General features: G+C 37.1%; 1 protein-coding gene across 3 annotated transcripts in view; it reads left to right on the top strand.

The window, feature by feature from the left end:
- The first annotated feature begins 4,986 nt into the window (after positions 1-4,986).
- The window catches only part of SANBR (SANT and BTB domain regulator of CSR), a 68,212-nt gene continuing 53,553 nt past the window's right edge, over positions 4,987-19,645 (top strand). The window contains exons 1-5 of one of the 3 annotated variants that reach the window (XM_082358159.1): positions 4,988-5,172; positions 7,213-7,341; positions 9,871-10,029; positions 16,997-17,183; positions 18,007-18,100. In XM_082358159.1, coding sequence (XP_082214285.1) covers positions 9,880-10,029; positions 16,997-17,183; positions 18,007-18,100 — 431 coding nt within the window. In that variant the 5' untranslated portion in view covers positions 4,988-5,172; positions 7,213-7,341; positions 9,871-9,879. Of the gene's footprint in view, positions 5,173-7,212; positions 7,342-9,870; positions 10,030-16,996; positions 17,184-18,006; positions 18,101-19,645 lie in introns of all 3 variants that reach the window. The other 2 variants (XM_082358160.1, XM_082358158.1) reach the window with 2 other exon arrangements.

Genomic DNA, 19,645 nt, shown 5'->3' with positions numbered 1-19,645 from the left:
TTCACTGCTTGTTAATCTGTAAATTCCACAGGCCAAAACTGAGTAAGGCTTGACTGCAGAGGATTCACTTTTGCCTCTGCTGGTATAATAGAGGCATCATTATTTTGGGACCATTTCAGTCGTTCCTTGAAGGTCTTGAGTAAGTGTAGGGGATAGTTAATTTCCCCTCCCCCTCACTCTACTTCTGAGCCAAAGCTCAGAATCCTCACAGCTAAGTTGCTATGGGTATCCACCTCTCGGGACACTCATACCCCTCTCTTCTGCCTGCAGTTTCCACCAGTTTTGATGGATTTTGCCTCTCCCCCTACTTCATATGAGATCAGTAGTGCGTTAATGTGCGTATCCCAGCCAGAGTCTTACTTGTTCAGCAGGAGAGTCTCACGTGTAGCCCACCACAATGCCAAAAGTAGAAGTTTCCTCCAATTTCCAGACTCTCAAAAACAGTTATTTCAAATTTTACACTGTGGAACATCCAATATATCTGTGTTTTTGTTTCTTTGAGAGTTTTTTGTAAAACTAATATTTACTTTATAAAAACTAATCCTTACATTGAAATTGACTGGGAATCTCAATATCCCCAATGGAACATGAGGAGAAACCAGGAATGAAGAAACGATATTAATACCAGAAAGTAAACAAAGCATAATTTCTATTAATAAACTTAATAAACCAGCAAGCATATATATTTCACCTTATTTTTCTCATTTGCCACAGATCTTCACAGGTCCTTAAATTAAGACAGATATTTGGAAACTTTTGCTTTAAGATTTAGGAAGATTCCTAAGTGACTTCTGGCTCATCAAAGGAAAGTCAGATACATTTATAATAGTGTAGTTTAATGTATTTTTTATAGTCGATGGCAATATTCTTTGAAATTCTTTGAAAACTGTTCATCCATGTATGTTCAACCATATATGATAAGGCAACTAAACTCATAAATTGATTGGAAAAACCCACTCCTTAACCACTGTATTAATGATTAAACATTTAATGCCTTACTCTTTTTCCATTTGTATGTGAAAGAACAAAATTTTTAAAGCCAGCAAAAATTAATTTCTTGATATGAATGGTTAACACATTTTCTAACTGAAACTTGGAAATATTTATTAAGTTCAAAATAATATCTACTTTACTGAGTTGTTGAGAGGTCTAAAGGATACTCTGTGTTAAGCAAAGTACCTAGCATATAATAAGGGCTCTTGTTAAAGGTGATAAGTACTTCTTAATAACCATGTTATCAAGATGCAGTTTTGAATCAGGAGCTGTCTTTAAGGACCAAGGACCTGCTCAGGGGATCAGGTGGAACGGTGCGCTTGGAACAGAGATGTTCTCTAGTAGCAGCCTATTAGAAGAGTGGGAACTTATCTCTACCTGTTACTAGCACAGGTACTGAGGGACAAGGGGAAAAGTTATTGTTCAGGAGTAAGCAGTCAAGATTCTACAATGTTGAGCGTAGAACTGCCACACACATAGCACATATGTGTAGACTATGTATGTATATGTACACAGATGGCGGACTTGCAGGCTGAGCATGTGGCATATCAATTTAAGTGGGTATTGTGAACAGGGGCCTCTACTTTTTGGTAGTTGAAAAAAAAAAGCTCTATGCTGGGATATAGTAACCATTGGAGACATTTTTGGGAAATGAACATGGCCTCCAACACATACCTTTTTAATTTCTTTCAGGTCTTAAGGCAGATGAAGGAAATGTGCTTATAGATACCTATCTTTTACTTTTCCACATTAATTTTGTTTTTGTTGTTGTTTTATACAACCCTTTGCCTTATCACGAAGAAAGTCATGTTTAATTTTAAATCATGTTCTCCAGTAATATTTGATGGCAACTGGAGTACAAAAGATATTTGCATTCATTTTTATTGCCTTTTATCCATAAACATTTTTCCTTGTTTATGTTTTTTGCAGTAATAATGCAGTTCCTTTTTAGTTTCACATTTCACTGTAGTTAAAAATATTTCACGGAATTCCCTGGTGGTCCAGTGGTTAGGACTGCATGCCTCCACTGCAGGGGGCATGGGTTCAATCCCTGGTCAGGGAACTGAGATCCCCACAAGCTGGGTGGCATGGCAAAAAAACAGATAAAAAAAAAAAAAAATTGATTCTAGTGAAGTCAGTAAAAGAGGTCTGGGTAGCATATAATCCTAGAAACCAGGCTATTGTGTAGAGAATGGTAATTGGCCACCAATATTCACTCTCCTGTAATTTAAAAGTAGAACTCCCACCTTTTAATTGGCTACACAGCTGCTCAAGTGGATTCTACCTTTTCTAGCCTCCTCCCTTGTGGTTATGTTGTAGCCACTGGGATAGAAGTGGAAGTGATGAATGTGACTTCTGGATCATATCTTTAAAAGTATTGGGCATGCATTCCTTACCCTGTCTCGCATTCCTTCCGTGGGGTGTGGAAGTAAAAGTGAGCCATCAGCAGCCATTTCAGAGGCCTGTTTAAGCGACTGTATTTTGGGTCTCTTTATTAAAGCAACTTAGTCTGTACTAAAACTAAGGGAGGGATAGATGATCTTATGAACACAAAAGGTTTAGACTGGGTGAGGACAGGAAGTGTATTGAAGTCTTAAGTGAAATTGCCCATTCCACATAAAAGGCCTCAGGAAGGAACTCTGCACAATTCCAAAGAAAGATTCTTCCTCAGGCAAAGGTCGTTGAACCTAAAGAGTTGGCTCCTTTGACTTTGGACAAGTCACTTAAAACTTACTCTGTTTGACCTTAAAATGAAGATTGAAGACGTTATCTTTCAAGGATCCTTTCTAGATCTGTCATTCTGTAAATGTATATTCTTGGAGAGTGGTGAGGAAAAGCTTCACATGTTAAGTACCTAAGTTGATCCCTCAGAGATGGATGGTAGTACGTGGATCAACAGCAGGAGCAGTTATGGATGGAGTCCAGTAGTAGAGCTCTATTCTCTTCTATCTCTGCTTGCAAATTGGTTAATTCTTAACTGATTTCATTTCTTTTGGTCAAACCTTGCTAAAAGCAAGAGGTGGCAGTCAAAAATAAACTCACATTCTGACCTTTTCTAAACCACTTACCTCAAAGCCATAGGCTTGATAATCTGCCTTTCAAGTTAATACAGGTGAAAATACATTTGGGAAGAGTCACCAGCCTGCAATTTGCTTCTACCCACCAATCCCATATGTATCTTAGATCTTAGTTATTGTAGCACATCACTTTCAGGGACTTTCTCTTTTAGGGAATACACTAAGTTTCTGTAAGCGAGACAAAACATTTTCCTCAGGTAGGCAGGCAGTCTAGGGCCTATTAGGCAGCTTTGCTTCACAAGGTAATTCAGGACCCAGGTTCCTTCTGTTAATTGCTTTGTAATCAATCCTGTATGGGTTGTTCTTGCCCTCATGGTTTAAGCTGGCTCACCATCATCACAACTGAGTTTCAGCTTGTGTGAAAGTGTTACTCGAAAACTGGGTTGCAGCAAGTAAGGAGAACACCAGGGAATCTCCCAAAGCAGTGTCTCTCGAACAGCAAAATTGGGGAAGTTTTAAGCTAAGGGTACATGCATATTCATGAAGGAGCTTGAGCAGAGGAGGATTCAGCATAAAATTGGTGCAAAGGTCAACAGAGTCCAAGTCTTACTTGACTGAAGTCAGGAGGGTCAACATCATCATTCCATCCTTCACCTGGATGGGGGCCTTAGTTCCTGCAGAACTCAAAGGTATAATTATTATGTATATCCCTTGAGGAGGAACTAGGACTCTGCTTTATCACTGTACTTTCTCTGTTCCTGCGTCCTTTTGTTCCCTTAAGATCATTAATTACTGAGACATGTTCAAAGGCAAGCATCGAAGCCACGCTTAGATCACAAAATGGCTTAGGCCCAAATGGCTTCTCTTATGTTCATAGCAGCACTATTCACAATAGCCAGGACATGGAAACAACCTAAATGTCCATCGACAGATGAACGGATAAAGAAGATGTGGTATATATATATATATATTCCACAATGGAATACTACTCAATCATCAAAAAGAACGAAATAATGCCATTTTCAGCAACAAGGATGGGCCTAGAGACTATCATACTAAGTGAAGTCAGAAAGAGAAAGACAAAAACCATATTGTACTACTCATGTGTAGAATCTAAAATATGATATAAATGAACTTATCCACGAAACAGAAACAGACTCACAGATACAGAGAACAGACTTGTGGTTGCCAAGGGGGAAAGAGGCTGGGGTGGATTGGGAGTTTGGGATTAGCAGATGCAAACTATTATATGTAGAATGGATAAACAATAAGGTTCCACTGTATAGCACAGGGAATTATATTCAATATCCTGTAATAAACCATAATGAAAAATATGTGTGTAACTGAATCACTTTGCTGTACAGCAGAAACTAACACAACATTGTAAATAAGCTATACTTCAATAAATTTTTTTAAAAAAAGGAATACTGACCGGTAGCATTTACCCTACAAGACTGAACTTTATACATCTGACTAGGTTCCCAACAGTAGTCACCACAATAACATACTTGCTGAACATATTAATGTATGAAAACTCAACGTGTAACCCAGAGCTATTTACATTTTTCAAGAGATGCCTCCTGATGAAGACAATGCTTCACCCTAGATTCTTTTGATGTCGCTCACATCATGCAATTTTCCCATTCTACCTAAGCAGGTGTACCAAAGACTCCAACAATTTCAGCCATTTTTTATCTGAGTTCTTCTATCTCCCCTACGTTCCCCTTTCTTCTGGACTCAGAGTTGATCACGTTAAGTTCTGGCTCGAGGTATCTGGTTGCTAAGAGACAAGACGCTGGTAAGGTGGCACGCTGCACTGCGACTAGAGTGAATGCGAGGCGGGGGCGGGGAAGAGGAAGGCAAAGGCTAGGCGCAGCGGCCAGTCGCCGCCGCAGCTCCTCCGCTCCCGCCCCCCCGGCAGGAGCTTGTCGCTCATTGGCTGCGCCGCAGAGGCGCTGGCCTGCGATTGGCTGGCGGCGTCGATCCCCGCGCTCCCCCGCCCCGCGGAGCTGGTACCTCGCAGTCGCCTGCTAGCGGGCGGGGGTGGCTTGTGAGGGCGCCGCGGCCGGGGTCGCGGCTGTGGTCGCGGCAGCTTCATGGCGCGGGCGGTACCGGCCTCTGCAGGTGACGGAGGCGCAGCAAGGGCCGCCCCGGCTTAGAGGTGAGCGAGACGCCGAGGGGGCTCGGGTGCCGGTTGGGGGCGGGAAGTGCGGCGAGAGGCGGTACCGCTGGCAGCTAGCGGGTTCCCTCTGCGGCCTCCTCCCCTGGCGGCCGGGGTCCAGCTCGCCCAAAGTGCCTCCGAACGCCCCCACGCGCAACCCGCAGCCCGCCAGCCGTGCCTACTCCAGGTCCCCGAAGCCCGTCCAGCCTGCGAACCAGCTGAGGGAGACCCAGCGTCTGCCTCCCGGCCTCGCCCCGGGTCCCTGCCCCGCATCTTCCCCTCCCTCGCCTAGCTGCCCGCCCCGCGCCTTTGTCCGCCCCTCACCCGCTCAGCTCCCGGAGTTTCTGCCCCTACGGGGGAGGCGGGGAGATCGCGAAGGTCTGGGCTGCCCCAAGGACGTGCTGCGCAGCGAGCCTCTGGGCCGAAGGTTTGCAGGGCTTTGATCTAGTCTTCCTGGGTTTCAGCTGTGATTTTATTTTCCCCTTCACGATGAAAGCCAGCTGCTTCCGTTCTCATTCGTGGTCAGAAAGCCTGGGCACAAGGCTTCTACCCTAATGCGGAATAACTCTGTTACCTCCCACCCTCTGTTATGCCAGAGGCCTTTGACCTGCCCTACTGGCCGCCCTCGCTTCCCATCTTCCTCTGCCTAGGGGAAAAAATCTGTCTACAAGACCCTTTTTCTGTTTGAAAAAAGAAAACGAAAATACAGGTGCCAGTCGTGGACCTCTGTTTGGTCTTAATTACATTGGTTTTATTAATACATTTAAATTACGATTGTGGGAATGGGGGAGAGGACATGAGGTGTGCTCTTTAAAAGTGTAGAGTATTAAACAAATAGAATTTTTATTTTTGGTAAATAACACGTTTCACATTAAACTTTAACATCTTTTTCATGTTTTATCATGAATGAGCGTAGATCTAGTAAAAGTGTAGTTTGAGCTTCAGACTTTTTCTTATTGGCAGTTTTCGATAAGTCTATACTTCTTTTCCAGAATAGGGTGCCCTGTGACAGCTACTCTGAGAGAATTTATTAAGGGTTATCCGTCAATGCTATACCTTTCATACTTACATTCTGACTCTAAGGGATGCTTTCTTGAACATTCGTTTAACTGGAATTAATACTGGGTAGTTTTCCCTTGCTTGATATGATTCAGTTGTGTAAAGAAAATGTTAACAGAAAAAAATTTTTCACATTTAGATGGTTTAAATTATTCTTAAACGTATATATTATAAATGAGTAGTAGTATATTGGAAATACACATACAAGTTTTAATTATTTTATATGAACAGTATATTTGATTAGCTAACAGGTGCCTTCACATTGTAGGCCACAATAAATATTTTAGAAATTTTAAATGAATCTTTTTGGAAGTGAAGTAAAAAACAGCACCCACGTCCTTTCCCTGAATTCTCTTTCAGACTAATTTTTATTGAGGCCCAAACAAATTGTAATAAAATACCCCATCCTCTAACATACTTCTCAAATTGCGTGGTATGAAAAGTGATGATGTGCTAGGCACACAAGTAGAGAACAGTGAAGTTCTGTAAAATCTATTTTCAACTGGTCTCAAGGCATTGTTTTACAGTTCTTAAACTAATTTTTGGAAATTTTTATGCCAATAATGGCCAAAATAGGAAAATAATAATAGCAATAATAACTTATTTATTGAGCACCTTTTGTATGCCAGGTAGTGTGTTATATATATTATCTAATCCTTACAATAACCTCAAAGGTAGGTATTATTTTCCTTATGTTGTAGCCGAGACCACTGAAATCATAGGTTGTACTGCTGGAAATGGTAAACTAGGTAAGAATCTAGATCTGACTTTCTACTCATTTTGCTGAGAGCATACTTCATTGGAAAGTTGCTGTCTCTCCTTTCATCTGTCACATTTATCTTTTTGAATCCGTTTAATCTGAGGATCTTTGGAATGGTAACGTTACTACTACAAACATTATGTAGTACTATGTGCCAGGTAGTACTGTCCATATGTCCTCAAAAGTATGTGGGCTAGCTACTATTTTTCTTTGTTTTACAGATGAGGAAACTGAGGCATAGAGATACGTAATCAGAACCAGATAATACCTTAAGTGGTAGAACCAGGACAAAAATTTGGGTAGTCTGGCTCCAGGGTCCATACCCAACACGATTCTGGCCCATCAACAAGGTACCTCTCTGGTTGCTAGGAAGCTGTGATTTTTAGAGTGCTTAGTGTTTTTCTTTGTTTCTTTTTAATGTTCATGCAGAAACATGTAGGATAACTTTATGATGTCTGCCACCTGATGTCCTACATCAGTATTTTATGTAAAAAATTACATAGTACTAATCATAGTTAACACTTAACTGAGAGCTTCTGCATTCCAACATTTAAACATCTCCCATAATCCTTAGCAGGATCCTAGGAGGTAGATACTGTTATTTTATGTTGCATCACATTTGTGAGGTGCTTTTATTGTCTTCAAAGTGCCTTCACAAAAATAATCCCTTTGATTATTTGTATGATGTCAAGTAGAGGTATTACCAGCACTTAATTTTTATTGCAGAATTTCAAATGACTTGCCTTGACTAACTTGTGTGGAGTTAAAACTCAAACCAGAGCTTCAGACTCCTATGTGCATTGCTTTTTCCACTATACTGGTCTCTCAGTGGATCTTTGCTTTATAGTTCTTGTCCTAAAATAGATAATATTTTTCCATAGGAACAGCTTATATTTGGAGATTATATTCCCAACCCAGATTCAACATCAATTAAGTCATAGATATGACTAGCTGTAAATCTTTGTCATTATTTTCATCTGTAAATTTATGTTCTGACTTCATATATAATGCCTGGCACATGGTGAGGCCTCAGTAAATGTTAAATTTCTTTTTTTTTTAAATTTCAGCCTTATTGAGATATAATCAACATAAATTCTCAAAATTTTCTAAATTTGAAGGGAGTAGCTTCTTTTTCTCTTCGATACCACAGCCTTCTCCCTCCCTTGCCTCACAAACAGCTTTCAAAATTGTTTCATTGAATCGTAACTAACTTCAAAATGTTTAGACTCTCTCTCTACCCTAAGCCATCATTCCCAACTGCTGTGTCCCCTATACTCTCCTTCTAGAATATAATGGAAAGAGCATGGATTTGAGAGTCAGTTTTACCTGGATTTGAGTCTTTGATCTGCCTCTTATTAGTTCTGTGGCCTTGTACAGATTATTTAACTTTTCTGAATGTGTTTCTTGGTCTTGTAAAATTGGGGAAAGCATCTATCTTATAGGGTTGTGGTGAGAATTGAAATAACTTATATAGAAGGCTTAGCCCAGCTCCAGGCTCCTAGTAAATACTCAGTAAATAAGTTCTTAAAATTCTCTAAGGTTGAAGGAGGTAGCTTCTTTTTGATACCTCGGTCTTACCCTCCTCCACAATACCAACAGCTATTATGTGTCCCTCCTCTGCCCCTTGATGGCTCCCCTCTGCTTTGGCTGTCAACAAATGATATTAAGATGATGTTTGTCTGTTTGTATCCTTAACTCTCTACTAGTAAACTCCTTGAGGACAGGGACCATGCCATATTTATCATGGTATCCCCAATGCTTGGCTTATAGTTGGGACTCACTAAATGTTTATTGAGCTACATCCATTAGGAAAGCCTTCTAGAGACTTTTTTCTTGGTCATCCTGTTGCCTGATGATTTTGGACACACCCTTAGTCACTTGATTCAAGGTCTCCTGGATTAAACCAGAGGACGTGTGATGGTAGGAGAGAGGGTGGGGAGCCAGATGAAGAAGCAGGCGAAGCCTCCACTCTGCAGGTGTGAGTGCATGTGTGTATGTGTGTGGAGGTGCCTTGGCTTTTTATATATGAGAGTCAGGGTGTGTGTTTGGGTGTGTGTAAGGGTTAAACCTTATCAGGCCAGTTGTCACATTGCTTCTGAAGATAAGGAATAAGAGGACTTTCCAAACAATGTTTCAAACATATAAAAACAATGCTAATTACATTTGTTGATATACTCTCCCCACCATATGTAATTCATAATCACATGCGCAGTAACAATGATTATGCTTATCCTAAAATGTCAGATTAACTTAGTTCTAAGTTTCATTTGATTACATCAGTCAAAATTAAGTATACTCAGCCTCGATTGTTTATAGCATGGACATTCACTCACAGAGAAATAAAGGAAATATGGCTTAGGACTGCAATGAAATTATCATTCTTTTTAACTAGCTTTTTTTTTTTCAGTTTAGTTTAGTTTAGTTTAGTTCTACCATCCATGAACTGCTAATCAAAATAACAGATCAGGCATACATAAGGATTTTTTTTTAAAGAAGATACATTGTGTTCAACTTTTTCTCTCAACATATTATTATGAAAAATTTTAAACATACGGCAAAATCAAAAGAATTTTATAGTGAACACTTGTATACCCGTCACTTATATTCTACCCTTAACATTTTATCATACTTTTTAATCACGTATTTACCCATCTGTCCATCCTTCTATCTATCTATCTACCCACCAATCCATAATATTCAAATACTGTTATATTTGAAGAGATTTGAGCTATATATTCTGTTTTGATTTTAGGTCAGTTTTATCTTTTCTTTATGTAGTAGTAGATAATTCTTAGGAATGAATTATAACTGATTTATAATGTTCTGAAAATATTTGGATTTCAGATGCAAATAAATCTATTTGTCTTCTCTGTCTCTAGTTCCAAAAGATGAGTCGTGGATATTCAGAAAACAACAATTTCCTAAACAATAACAACCAAATGGTGTTGGACATGATCCTTTACCCATTAATTGGAATCCACCAGACCATCAACTGGGAATCAGTGGCAAGGCTTGTGCCTGGATTAACACCTAAAGAGGTAAATAACAGTCTTTCAGATATCTACTGAAAAGAAATCAGAAAAAGTGATCAATTTAAAGGAATAACTGTTATACTAAGAAGAAATATTTGAGTTTTACATATTCATATGCACATATAAATACCGAATATGCGTACATATGATGCAATTTGGCTAAATATAATCTATGTAAATTATATATTAACCCACCTGGTATGTTTAAATTCAAACTTATCTTACATGTTTACAACTGAATGGGTAGATAACGTTTTTGTAAATCCAGTTTTATTAAATTGCTAACGCTATGCTTCTCAAACTTGAGTAATGTACAGACCTTTTTAAAGGAAAAAAAACTTGAAAACTCCCAATGATGACTTAAATTATTATTATAGTGGAAATTAAATGTGCACTAACAATACTGGGTATAAACACACCTATATGATCATAAACCAAATTTACATTTTATAGACACAAGTGAAAACTCAAACCAACACAATTCAAACTAATAAGCTTAATGTGATAAGTAATAGTGTTTTGCTGAAATTAAATTGCTGATTATAATGCAAATATTTGTGTAGCCTCTTGTGGCACAAAATTTTTTTGCGTTTAGCCTGTGCTGCCATGTGCCTTTCAAAGCCTTTACTCTTTCTCCACTTTTTTCTCTTTAACCCTCTACCGTGAAGCCGTGTGTTGTGCCAGGACATTACTTGCCTTCCCCTTGGCACTAACACATCTCTTCTCTACACCAGGTTTCTTCTCCACATTGCCCTTTATTAAAATTAGCCGTGGGGGCTTCCCTGGTGGCGCAGTGGTTGAGAATCTGCCTGCCGATGCAGGGGACACGGGTTCGAGCCCTGGTCTGGGAAGATCCCATATGCTGCAGAGCAACTAAGCCCGTGCGCCACAGCTACTGAACCCGCGCGCCTAGAGCCCGTTCTCCGCAACAAGAGAAGCCACCGCAGTGAGAAGCCCGCACACCGCAACGAAGAGCAGCCCCCGCTCACTGTAACTAGAGAAAGCCCGCACGCAGCAATGAAGACCCAAAAGCAGCCAAAAATAAATAAATAAATTAAATAAAAATTTTTTAAAATAAAAAGTAAAAAAATAAAATTAGCCACGGACAATTAAAATATTTCTTGGTACCAACTTAATTTACAATTAATTTACAACAGAAAAGCAAATAGGCATGGAAATATTCTGTCATCCTAATGACCTGGATGATTTTATTAAGGTTATCCTCAGAATCAAAACTCACAATCTAAAAACTCTTCTAGGGAACTCTTAGGTTTCTGGTAATTCATCTGTGAACCCTGGTTGGAGAAACACTGACATCAGAATTTTTTGCTGTTACAAGGAACCCTAAAGTGGATGAATCATCTCAGATTTCTAGAAGTAGAAAGGACATTAGTGGTTTTACCCAGTAGGTTTGAAGCATATGCACCACTGCCTGGCCCATAATATACAGTCAATAAATACCTATAGGATCAGTGAATGAACCAAATTCTACCCTCTGCTTTTACAGCTGAGAAAACCAGTACCCACAGGGATTACTTGCCCTCGGTTATGTTATAGGTCTTTGTGAAATGATGGGGGAATTTATTATTAAGTGTATATTATCATTCCATAATCTATACTTTTTCATCTTTTGGATTTTTACATGTTAGGTTTTAAAACAAGGCAAACCTGTGAATTTGACTGTTTTTCCAACTTTTTATTGTGACTATTTTCAAACATACAGAAAAGTTAAAAGAATAGTATAGCATCCCTATATCCTTTATTTGGAGTCAGCAATTCTAGGTGTTTGCTTGATCTCTTTATGTAACTTTTTTTTTTTTTTTTGACATTTAGAAGTAAGTTTCAGACATCACGATACTTCATAGACTGTAGCATACATCTTAAAATAAGGATATTATTACATAACTACAGTACCATGATCAAAGCTAAGAAAATTAACAATAACTCCATCTTATCATCTAATATCCACTGCATATTCAAATTCACTCAGTTGAGAACTTTTTTTTTGGCCGCACTGTGCGGCTTGCAGGATCTTAGTTCCCTGACCAGGGATTGAACCCGTGTCCCCTGTAGTGGAAGCACGGAGCCCTAACCACTGGACCACCAGGGAATTCCCAAGAAATTATTTTTTTAACTAAAATGCAACTGAATGTGAATCAGACTATTTTTAAGTAATGTGAATTTTTAATTCCTTTCTTATTACTAAACAAGACATATCCTCAAAGAATACAAACACACACATAACACACACACACAAGGAAACAAGTGAAAAATCAGAATTATAAATCTGACCCTACCTAAAGTAAGCTGTTGAAACCTTGTATATATCCTTCCAGATTCTTTTCTATTCATATATGAATTCTTAAAGACATGTAACAAATGTACTACTTTGCTGCTTTGTTTTTCACGTAGCATATTGTGAACATCTTTATGTGTCAGTTGCTAGAGTTCTACATTTGATGACAGTATACTGTCATTCTTTTATTTGAGCTAAATCGTAATTTATTGAACCTTTTATTGGATATTTAAGCTATTGTTTCCAACTTTTGACTACTGCAAATACCACTGTAACAAATATCTTATTCTTTTCTTAGGGGATAATCTCAGAAGCAGAATTGCTTCATTAGAGGGCATGTGCATTTTTAAGGCTTTTGTTACATATTGTCCACTGGAAGGGTCATCCATGTTGTACTCCAGTCAAAATAGCTGAGTGCCTGATCCTTGCACTTTATATATTAAGTATTATTTCTCTGTGTGTCTTTTCAAAATTCTTATTTATATGTAAATAGATATATATTTGATTTTAATAAATGTTACCACAGTTTTCATTTCTTTCTTTAAATCCTAAAGGATGAATGTTTTATATTTTATTGTTCCATATCCTTTTTCTGTTTGTAAATTTTTTGTTTGTTACTAGTTTAATAACAGTTTTCTATGTATTGAATATATTAACCCTTAATCTAGCTTATTTTTCTCAGTTTTTTTTCAGCTATAAGTTATTAATGATAGTCTCTTGTATACAAATGTTTAAAAGTTTATGTTAAAAATCTGTGAATCTTTTACTTTGATGTTCTCCTTTTTTGTCATGTTTAGAAACCTTCTCAACCTGAAGACTGTGTATAATATAAAGTCACCTACATTTTGCGGACTACTTTTTATTTTACATTTAAATCTTGACTCCACTTGGGATTTTTTTTTTTTTAATTATTTTTTGGCTGCATTGGGTCTTCATTGCTGCGCACCGGCTTTCTCTAGTTGTGGCTAACAGATGCTACTCTTCGTTGCGGTGCGCGGGCTTCTCATTGCGGTGGCTTCTCCTGTTGCAGAGCACAGGCTCTAGGCATGTGGGCCTCAGTAGTTGTGGCACACGGGCTCTAGAGTGCAGGCTCAGTAGTTGTGGCGCACAGGCTCTAGAGCGCAGGCTCAGTAGTTGTGGCACACGGACTTAGTTGCTCTGCGACATGTGGGATCTTCCCAGACCAGGACTCAAACCCCTGTCCCCTGCATTTGGCAGGCAGATTCTTAACCACTGTGCAACCAGGGAAGTCCCTGGAATTTTTTTAGTTTTAACTTTTTTCCTAATTACTAGTTAGTTGTCTCAACATTTATTGAATAGTCCATTCTTTATTACTGGTTTGAAATTTTACCTTCAGATCTATTTCTCGACTTAACTATTCTAATCCATTGATCTATCTAATCCTATTGACCGTTCGTACTGACTTATTTTCAATATTGTTATACTATCTGGTGGACAAAAAAAACTGTATATATATATATTTTTTTAAGGTTTATTTATTATTTTTTTATTTAATTTATTTTTGGCTGTGTCCGGTCTTAGTTGCGGCACGCGGGATCTTTGTTGAGGCATATGGGATCTTTCATTGCGGCGTGTGGGTTTTCTCTTCTCTAGTTGTGACGCACAGACTCCAGGGTGCGTGAGCTCTGTGGTTGTGGTGCGCCGGTTCCAGAGTGCGTGGGCTCTGTGGTTTGTGGCATGCAGGCTCTCTAGTTGAGGTGCGCGAGCTCAGTAGTTGTGACATGCAAGCTTAGTTGCCCCGTAGCATGTGAGATCTTAGTTCCCTGACCAGGGATCAAACCCGCGTCCCCTGCATTGGAAGGCGGATTCTTTACCATTGGACCACCAGGGAAGTCCCAAAAATTATATATTTTTTAAGTTTCTTGAATGTTCTCTTAATCTCCCGGATTTTTTTTTTTTTTCATTTTGAAGTTGACCTGTTGGTATTTTGAAAGTGGAGAAAGGATGAATTAAAATTTTCTAGATAAGCATTTACCTTAGCTGAAATAATGTATCTAATTTTTCCAAAGTGACTATACCATTTTACATTTTCACCAGCAATGTATGAGGGTTCCAATTTCTCCACATCCTTGCCAACACTTTTATTATGTCTTTTGTATTATGGCCATCCTAGTGTGTGTGAAGTGTTAACTCATTATGATTTTGATTTGCATTTTCCTAATGGCTAATGATGTTGACCATCTTTTAATGTGCTTATAGGCCATTTATAGAGCTTCTTTGGAGAAATATCTATTCATATCCTTTGCCCATTTTTCAATTGCGTTATTTGTCTTTTTATCATTGAGTGGTAAGAGTTCTTTATGTATTCTAGATACAAGTCCCTTGTCAAACATGTGATTTGCAAATATTTTCTCCTATTTTGTGGACTGTCTTTTCATTTCCCTGATGGTGTCCTTTGAAGTACAAAGTTTTAAATTTTAATGAAGACTAGTATATCTAATTTTTCTTTGTTGCTTGTGTTTTTAGTGTTATATCTAAGAAACTATCACCTAACCAAGGTCATGAAGACTTTTACCTATATTGCCTTCTAATAATTTTATAGTTTTAGCTCTTATACTTAGTCTTTGATCTCTTTTGAGCTAATTTTCTTATATGGTGTGAGGTAGGGGGTCCAACCTTTCTTTTGCATATAGATATGTAATTTTTGCTTAAACACAAAAGAAGATTTAACAATGTACTTTAAATTATTCACAGTTCACTTGCTTTTTGTTTAAGCAATCATGTGTTCATTTCAAATATTCAGGTTTCATAATTTTCATATTTCATAAGTATTAGAAATTGTTGTAAGCTTTGTTAAATAAGATAAATCTACGTTCAATTTCCAATATAGCTATAAGCGTTACCTAAAAGATATCAGAAGAATCTACAGTTTAAAAGCCTACCTAGGGCTTCCCTGGTGGCACAGTGGTTAAGAATCCGCCTGTCAATGCAAGGGACATGGGTTCAAGCCCTGGTCTGGGAAGACCACACATGCCGCGGAGCAACTAAGCCCGTGCGCCACAACTTCTGAGCCTGCGCACCTAGAGCCTGCGCTCCGCAACGAGAGAAACCACCGCAATGAGAAGCCTGCGCACTGCAATGAAGAGTAGCCTCTGCTCGCTGCAACTAGAGAAAAGCCCGCTAGCAGCAACAAAGACCCAACGCAGCCAAAAATAAAAAATAAATAAAATAAATTTATATTTTAAAAAAAGCCTACCTAACCACTTTCTCTGTTACAGAAAATAAACTCATTTTGTATGAAAAATGGATTCAATTAAATCACTTATATTCTTTATCCTATAGATGTACCTGTGAACCTGTACATTCTTCTAATCATTACAGCATTTTTTTTCTTTGCCAGGTCTTCATCACTGCTTTTTTCAGTCCTCATACAAAAATATTTTGTTTCTCATTTATCATATTAATTATTTTTATTTAATTTTAAGACTTTGCTTAAAGAGGTAGGCATACATACTGAGTATAATATTTTAGTCTAAACTTATGTATCATTTTGTTTTGTTTTTGTTTTTGTTTATTTTTTTGGCTGTGCCATGGGGCATGTGGGATCTTAGTTCCCTGACCAGGGATTGAACCCATGCCCCCTGCAGTGGAAGCATGGAGTCTTAACCATTGGACCACCAGGGAAGTCCTACACTTACGTGTCTTTTAAATGCATTTTCAAAGGACTAAGCCTTGAATAGGGATTTCTTTGTAGTAATAGTACTATAGTACTATTAGTAAACAATCTTTTCTGAAAATGGTGCTTAATATCTAGTGGGTACTTGATAAATTTTTGTGTAATAAATGAATGATGCCATACCCAATGCATTATTCACTTAACATATATGTGTATACATGATATATGTTTTTCTCCTTTTGCACCTCCCAGATTACTTGGTCTGCTATGCAATTTGCCACCCACGTTGCTACTGATGGATATTTAAACATGAATGCTATGGAAGTGTTGTTTGACCAAGACCCGCATTTTATGTTGTGACGTAGTACACACTTAGAAATGGCGTTTTCATGAAGGACTACTTAGCCTTATTATACTTAATGCACTCTTGGTATTTTCTAATCTATTGTATTTTATTTCTTTTTTTTTAGTTGCTAATCTGGACTTTTCTAAATTGATTCCGTGACTAACAATGGGTTAAGGGAAAACACTGTTCTAGAACAAACTGCCCAAATATGTGTCTGTGAAGTGTTACTACAGTATTTTGTGCATGGTGAACCTCACTGTTAGTAAGAACAAAGACTCATTATTTTAATAAAGAAAATCTAGTGTCACAAATAAGATACTTTTTGTTTTTTTTTTCTTTGAAGGTTAGAATTTGGTCTTGTTCCTGGTGGAAACTCAGTGTGAAAATAAAAGCCAAGTTTTTAACTAAATTATTAAAATTATCAACTGATGATAGACGTAGACCATGGGGAAATATGGTTGATAAAGGCATTCTTCATTTTTCTACAAGAGCATAAATACATTATGCCTTTGAGTTAAAGCATATTTTTTTAAAAACTACCCTGAATTTTAAAAAAGAAAAAAGTAAGTCAGAGGCTTTCATGTATTGAAATGTGCACTAATTTTTTAGATGTTACCCAAGAGATTAATATTCACTTATAAAAAATGATTTAAAACCCCCCAGACATACATTTCCTTCCTTTATGTCATTACAGTGTGCAAAGAGATTTGATGAACTGAAGAACAGTGGAAGCTCACCTGTGGACAACCACTATAGTCCCCTCATGGCTGCTGGAGAGAGTCCTGTTGAAACTTTAGCCACGTATATCAAATCCTCGCTTCTTGGCACACAAAGAGAATTTCAGGAGACTCCAGTTGGTCAGGATGCAGTTTCTAAAACAGGTACGGTTTTAAAAACAAAATGCAGTGCTTGTCCTTATGACAGTTCTACAAAATACTATGTATTCCCATCAACTTTTCTTTATGTAAAGGCTAATAGAAGCATTAATAGAAAAATCTATTAGTATTTGTATTTTCCTGAGCTTTAGAAATTTGTCTTGCTGTATTTAAAAAAAAAGTATAGATGTTAACGTACAGGTCAAACACTATTACCCAAAAGAGCTTTTTACTGTATCAAAATTTACTACTCCAGTCCATTAGCCTATTTATGTTATGTTGTAAATTTTAAAGGGATTTGACCTGTACCTTTTACTTAATTTTTTTTTTTTACTGGGAGAATCTTGCTTGCCTCTCATGTTGTCTTTTCTACAGCTCCCCTCTATTGGAGTCAGCAATAGCTTCAGATGACATAGCAGCGGTGTAGAAGTGATGTTTTCCACAACTTCATTGGAAATAATAACTGGTTTTAGAAATCTTCAGTGTAGTGAATTATTTTAATTTCAACAGCAGCAGAGTATTGATATAAAAATTTGCTTCAGGAAGAGAAAACTATATGTAGGCTTTTGAAAATTTGACCCCATCCCTTCACACCATGTTAGTATTTTTTAAATCTTCAATGTAGTGTTAACAATTTGTGATCCTTTTTTCGTACTGTTTTTTCCATATACCTTTAGAAATATTAAGGCACCTGACAAAGTACCATATTTAAGTACTCTTGGAAACCATGAATTTATAGTATAACCATTCAATAAGTAAAAACCCATTCTCAGTTAGAAATGCTAACCTCCCCCCTTTGTTTTTGTATGTGTTTGTTTCTGTATTTAAGGAAGACATAGTATAGCTTCCACAAGGAATTGTTCTTCAGAAAGTGAAAATTGTACTACTCATAATGGTGGAGAAAAGACTGAAGAATCTGAAGGGTAGGAGGCTGGTTCTTTGCTAGATAAGCTTTAATATGAATATCAACTTTAAATTATAAAAATATGATTGCTAATTTTATATATCAGTTACCATAATTTAGGAATTTCACATTATGCAATTGCTGAAATAATTGAAATGAGGGTAGTTGATGTGTTGAACTATAAACAATTGCTTGATAGGTAAACGTATGGCTTATTCATATTACTTATAAATTGGACAACAGTTTTCCACTTTAAAAATTCATTTTCATCTTGTAAGTATTAGAAATAACATCTATTAACATAAAATTTTGAAAAGTAAATTTTAAAACCCAAAGAAAAGTCTCTGCCATTAGTTCTCCAACTTTATTAAAGAAACTGGATGTGTGTTTTAGAACTATTTGAATATAATTACTCATTGTAGAAATATTTAAAAATTAAAATACATCTTTCGATATAATGCAAGTTTTGATAATTTTGTATTGTTTTGTGTATTTTATATACAATGAACTGCACATATTTAAGTATTCACTTTGATGAGTTTTAGCCATATAACCAATGAAGATAAAGAACATTTTCATCATCTCTAAAAGCTCCTTTGTATGTTTTTAGTTCTGATAGTTTTTCTATAACAGCTTTATTGATATATAATTCACATACCATAACATTTATCCTTTTGAAAAGTTCTGGAGATGGATGGTGGTGATAATTGCACATCAATATGAGTGCACTTACTGCCAGTGAACTGTACATTTAAAAATGGCAAATTTTATGTTGTGTGTATTTACCACAATAAAAAAATTCACCCTTTTATAGTTTAGTGAATTTTAGTTTATTCACATAGATTTTTTTTTTTCGGCCGCACCACATGGCTTAGTTCCCTGACCAGGGATTGAACCCACATCCCCTGCATTGGAAGCACAGAGTTTAACCACTGGACTTCAGGGAAGCCCCCCCTCACATAGATTTTTAACTGATAGGTTTTGTGTACGGCACAAAAATTTATCTGATAAATTAATTAGGATTATCTTATTTCATTTTGTGGCCCAAAAAGCCACAGAAATTTCATACTTCATTATACCAGCCATTACCTGTTTATATTTTGACCACAATTTCTTTGAAAGAAAAACTTGCAAAGTTACTTAAATTCCTTTGACTTTGACAGAGCATTGATTATTAATCCTTTTTCTGTAGCCAATTTTATTTCAAATGTAATTTCTCTGTATTAAAATTGTTTGAAGTTCAATTAAACACACATTAAATTCATATTATAGGGTAGTCTGTCACTTCCTATCTAATCTCTTCCTTTTGTAATGACACGAAGGCAGTTGTGGATCACACTAGTGTTTCTTTTTGTGGTGATGTAATTTTCAAGGGCATATAAATTCAAGGAGTTTATAATTTTTGAAGCAATCTTTCTGATGCATCATCTAAACTTATTCTTAAATTGTTTTTTAAATATGTAAATAAGCACGTTGTAGTCTTAAGAATTTTTAAACCACATTTACTAATTTATATTTATTGAATGCCTAGAAACAAGCATTCTTGCTGTTAAAAATAACAAAG

The sequence above is a fragment of the Balaenoptera borealis genome (genome assembly GCF_965194805.1).
Source record: "Balaenoptera borealis genome assembly, chromosome: 15".
NCBI classification, from domain to species: domain Eukaryota; kingdom Metazoa; phylum Chordata; class Mammalia; order Artiodactyla; family Balaenopteridae; genus Balaenoptera; species Balaenoptera borealis.
The sequence above is the reverse complement of the archived record's forward strand: the minus strand, read 5'-3'. Positions and strand labels throughout refer to the sequence as shown.